Source organism: Mirounga leonina, unplaced genomic scaffold, assembly GCF_011800145.1.
Source record: "Mirounga leonina isolate KUSES-001 unplaced genomic scaffold, KU_Mleo_1.0 Mir_127, whole genome shotgun sequence".
Classification (NCBI taxonomy): domain Eukaryota; kingdom Metazoa; phylum Chordata; class Mammalia; order Carnivora; family Phocidae; genus Mirounga; species Mirounga leonina.
In genome coordinates this window covers 61,512,038-61,515,631 of record NW_023270316.1, presented here as the reverse complement: position 1 = coordinate 61,515,631, position 3,594 = coordinate 61,512,038, and the positions used below count along the sequence as shown (strand labels likewise).

The 3,594-nt window shown below is 42.3% G+C and overlaps 1 protein-coding gene across 1 annotated transcript; it reads left to right on the top strand.

The window, feature by feature from the left end:
* Positions 1-1,570: 1,570 nt before the first annotated feature.
* HNRNPA1L2 (heterogeneous nuclear ribonucleoprotein A1 like 2) lies at positions 1,571-3,312 on the top strand. The gene has a single exon (XM_035003486.1). It carries the CDS (start codon positions 1,627-1,629, stop codon positions 2,566-2,568), a length of 942 nt encoding a protein of 313 aa, XP_034859377.1. The 5' UTR covers positions 1,571-1,626; the 3' UTR covers positions 2,569-3,312.
* The last annotated feature ends 282 nt before the right edge of the window (positions 3,313-3,594 follow it).

The window sequence follows — 3,594 nt, the reverse complement described above, 5'->3', positions numbered from 1 at the left end:
TCCTAGCTTGTTAGGGGTCAGAAGCTGCTTCAATAGATATGCCAAGAGGAAACTTACTGGCCTAAAAGAATTACTAAGAAAGAGATTTTAGTCTAGAAGAACACATAAAACATAAAGAGGTTGTTTTTTGTTTTTGTTTTTTTTTCCCCAGTTAAAGAGAAGTGGAATTATGAGGAGCCATTTTGTTTCAAAGTTTCCTTAATGTCATCACTGTCTTTTTAGAATTAAAAATACATCTGAAAAAAAATTCTTGTACTTGTAATGGATAAGCCTATTGTTGAAACTCACCACCTCTCTAATCCTAGCATCTAGGGAGAATGTCCCAGGAATGCTTTGGCAGTTAAAAAATAAAGCAGCTTGGCAGAGTTCATTTCCCTTGACACCCTCCCACACACCCACAGACGCATTTCTCTTGACCACTACGGACATTCCATGCTCTCTTTTTCCAACAGTGTCCGCCTCCCTGTTCTAATTCTCCTGTGGGCCCTTCATCCCTGCAGATACAGGGCATCTAATTCAAGCATGAGTCTGAGCTCAAGGATACAATGCCTCAAACTAGAGAGATCCCCTTTTCATGATTATTTCCACGTTCAGCCAGGTTTTCTTTAGTTGCTACCCATCAGAAATTTTCATCCTCTTTATTTACCCACCTTTTTCTCTCATTTCAAAGTTCCACTCATCAAGGTTCTCCTTCAATGCAACAAAAAAGCATTTTTGTTTGTTTGTTTATTCCTTTTAAAGATTTTATTTTAAGTAATCTCTACACCCAACATGGGCCTCAAAATTACAACCCCGAGACCAAGAGTTGCATGCTCCGCTGCCTGAGCCAGCGAAATGCTCCAAACAAGTGTTTTTTAATACTTTGCCCATGTGGTACATTTTCTAAGTGTTATAGGAAGTTGAGTTTGTTTTGTAAAGTTTCCTGGAAAATTTTTGCAATCAAATCTCTGTGGAGTAGAAATCACCCAGAAAACTCACCAGAAGCCCATTTAGAATGAAAACTAGCAAGACCTTTCCATGGGCCTTACCCGATGGAGGGCTCACAACCATTTGCCCCAAGGAAAGCACATGCTTTCAGAATTACTCAGCGGTAATGAAATTACATGTTGGTGGTAATGGTGTTAAGTCAGTGCTTGTTGGGATTACATGACCCCTTTTCAGTTGCTTAGAGCTCCACACACTCCATTCATAGTAGTCCTCTATTCAAAGGTGGCTCCTTTGCCACCAGTCCTGGTTCTACCAGGGGGTGGCTTTAATCCCTGGCTGGATTAAACCACATATCTGAAGGATTTATCCCTCCGAGCACCAAAATAAAAATATTATTTAAACTGTCCTCTATAGAGTGTTCATGTATTTAGGGCATCTGGGTGGCTCAGTTGGTTAAGTGTCTGACTTCAGCTCTGGTCATGTTCTCAGGGTCCCAGGATTGAGTCCCAAGTCAGGATCCACACTCAGCAGGGAGTCTGGTTTTCCCTCTCCCTCCGCCCCTCCCCTGCTTGTGCTCTCTCACTCTCTCTCTCTAAAATAAATAAATAAACCTTTAAAAAAATAAAAATATTATACCTTTTTTCTGCCCGTGGACGCCGTCGAGTAAGCATCGTTAAAGTCTCCCCTCCCACCGCCGTCATGTCTAAGTCAGAGTCTCCCAAAGAGCCTGAACAGCTGCGGAAGCTCTTCATCGGAGGTTTGAGCTTTGAAACAACCGATGAGAGTCTGAGGAGCCATTTTGAGCAATGGGGAACGCTTACAGACTGTGTGGTAATGAGAGATCCAAACACCAAGCGCTCCGGAGGCTTTGGCTTTGTCACGTATGCCACTGTGGAGGAGGTGGATGCAGCCATGAACGCAAGGCCACACAAGGTGGATGGGAGAGTTGTGGAACCAAAGAGGGCTGTCTCAAGAGAAGATTCTCAAAGACCTGGTGCCCACTTAACTGTGAAAAAGATTTTTGTTGGTGGCATTAAAGAAGACACTGAAGAACATCATCTAAGAGATTATTTTGAACAGTATGGGAAAATTGAAGTGATCGAGATCATGACTGACCCGGGCAGTGGCAAAAAGAGAGGTTTTGCTTTTGTAACATTTGATGACCATGACTCTGTAGACAAGATTGTCATTCAAAAATACCATACTGTGAATGGCCCCAACTGTGAAGTAAGGAAAGCCCTATCTAAGCAAGAGATGGCTAGTGCTTCATCCAGCCAAAGAGGTCGAAGTGGTTCTGGAAACTTTGGTGGTGGTCGTGGAGGTGGTTTTGGTGGGAATGACAACTTTGGTCGTGGAGGGAACTTCAGTGGTCGAGGTGGCTTTGGTGGCAGTCGAGGTGGTGGTGGATATGGTGGCAGTGGGGATGGCTATAACGGATTTGGTAATGATGGAAGCAACTTTGGAGGTGACGGAAGCTATAATGATTTTGGCAATTACAACAATCAATCCTCAAATTTTGGACCCATGAAAGGAGGAAATTTTGGAGGCAGAAGCTCTGGCCCCTATGGTGGTGGAGGCCAATACTTTGCCAAACCACGAAACCAAGGTGGTTATGGTGGTTCCAGCAGCAGCAGTAGCTAGGGCAGTGGCAGAAGGTTTTAATTACTGCCAGGAAACAAAGCTTAGCAGGAGAGGAGAGCCAGAGAAGTGACAGGGAAGCTACAGGTTACAACAGATTTGTGAACTCAGCCAAGCACAGTGGTGGCAGGGCCTAGCTGCTACAAAGAAGACATGTTTTAGACAATACTCATGTGTATGGGCAAAAAACTCGAGGACTGTATTTGTGACTAATTGTATAACAGGTTATTTTAGTTTCTGTTCTGTGGAAAGTGTAAAGCATTCCAACAAAGGGTTTTAATGTAGATTTTTTTTTTTTTTGCACCCATGCTGTTGATTGCTAAATGTAATAGTCTGATCATGATGCTGAATAAATGTGTCTTTTTTTAAATGTGCTGTGTAAAGTTAGTCTACTCTGAAGCCATCTTGGTATACTACTCCAACAGTGTGAAGTTAGAATTCCTTCAGGGTGATGCCAGGTTCCATTCGAAATTGATTTGCAACCTGCTTGGGCACAGATGCCATTGTCTCCACAAACCTTGGTGTAGTTGAACTGACAGTTAATGTGTTGTGACCTGGAGTTCACCATTAAAAGGGTCACCCAAGCAAAGTCCTGGAGTTTATTTGGTTATTAATATGATTGTTGGCACATCCTATGCAATATATCTAAATTGAATTATGGTATCAGATAAAATTATAGATGGGATTAAAGCTTGTGTATCATCCATTATCATGTGTAATCAATAAACGATTTAATATTCAAAAAAATATTATACCTTAATGATACCTTAATAATATCCAATTTCTGGGACACCTGGGTGGCTCAGTCAGTTAAGCGTCTGCCTTCAGCTCAGGTCATGATCTCAGGGTCCTGGGATCGAGCCCTATGTCGGGCTCCCTGCTCAGCAGGGAGTCTGCTTCTCCCTCTCCCTCTGCCCCTCTCCATGCTCTTGCTCTCTCTAACGCACACTCTCTCTCTCAAATAAGTAAATAAAATCTTTAAAAAATAATAATAATTTCCAATTATTCCAATTTCCATCATTACCTTAA

Bases quoted from the DNA above. Each gene is read 5' to 3' on its own strand.
- HNRNPA1L2 (XM_035003486.1), top strand. From the start codon at position 1,627: ATGTCTAAGTCAGAGTCTCCCAAAGAGCCTGAACAGCTGCGGAAGCTC.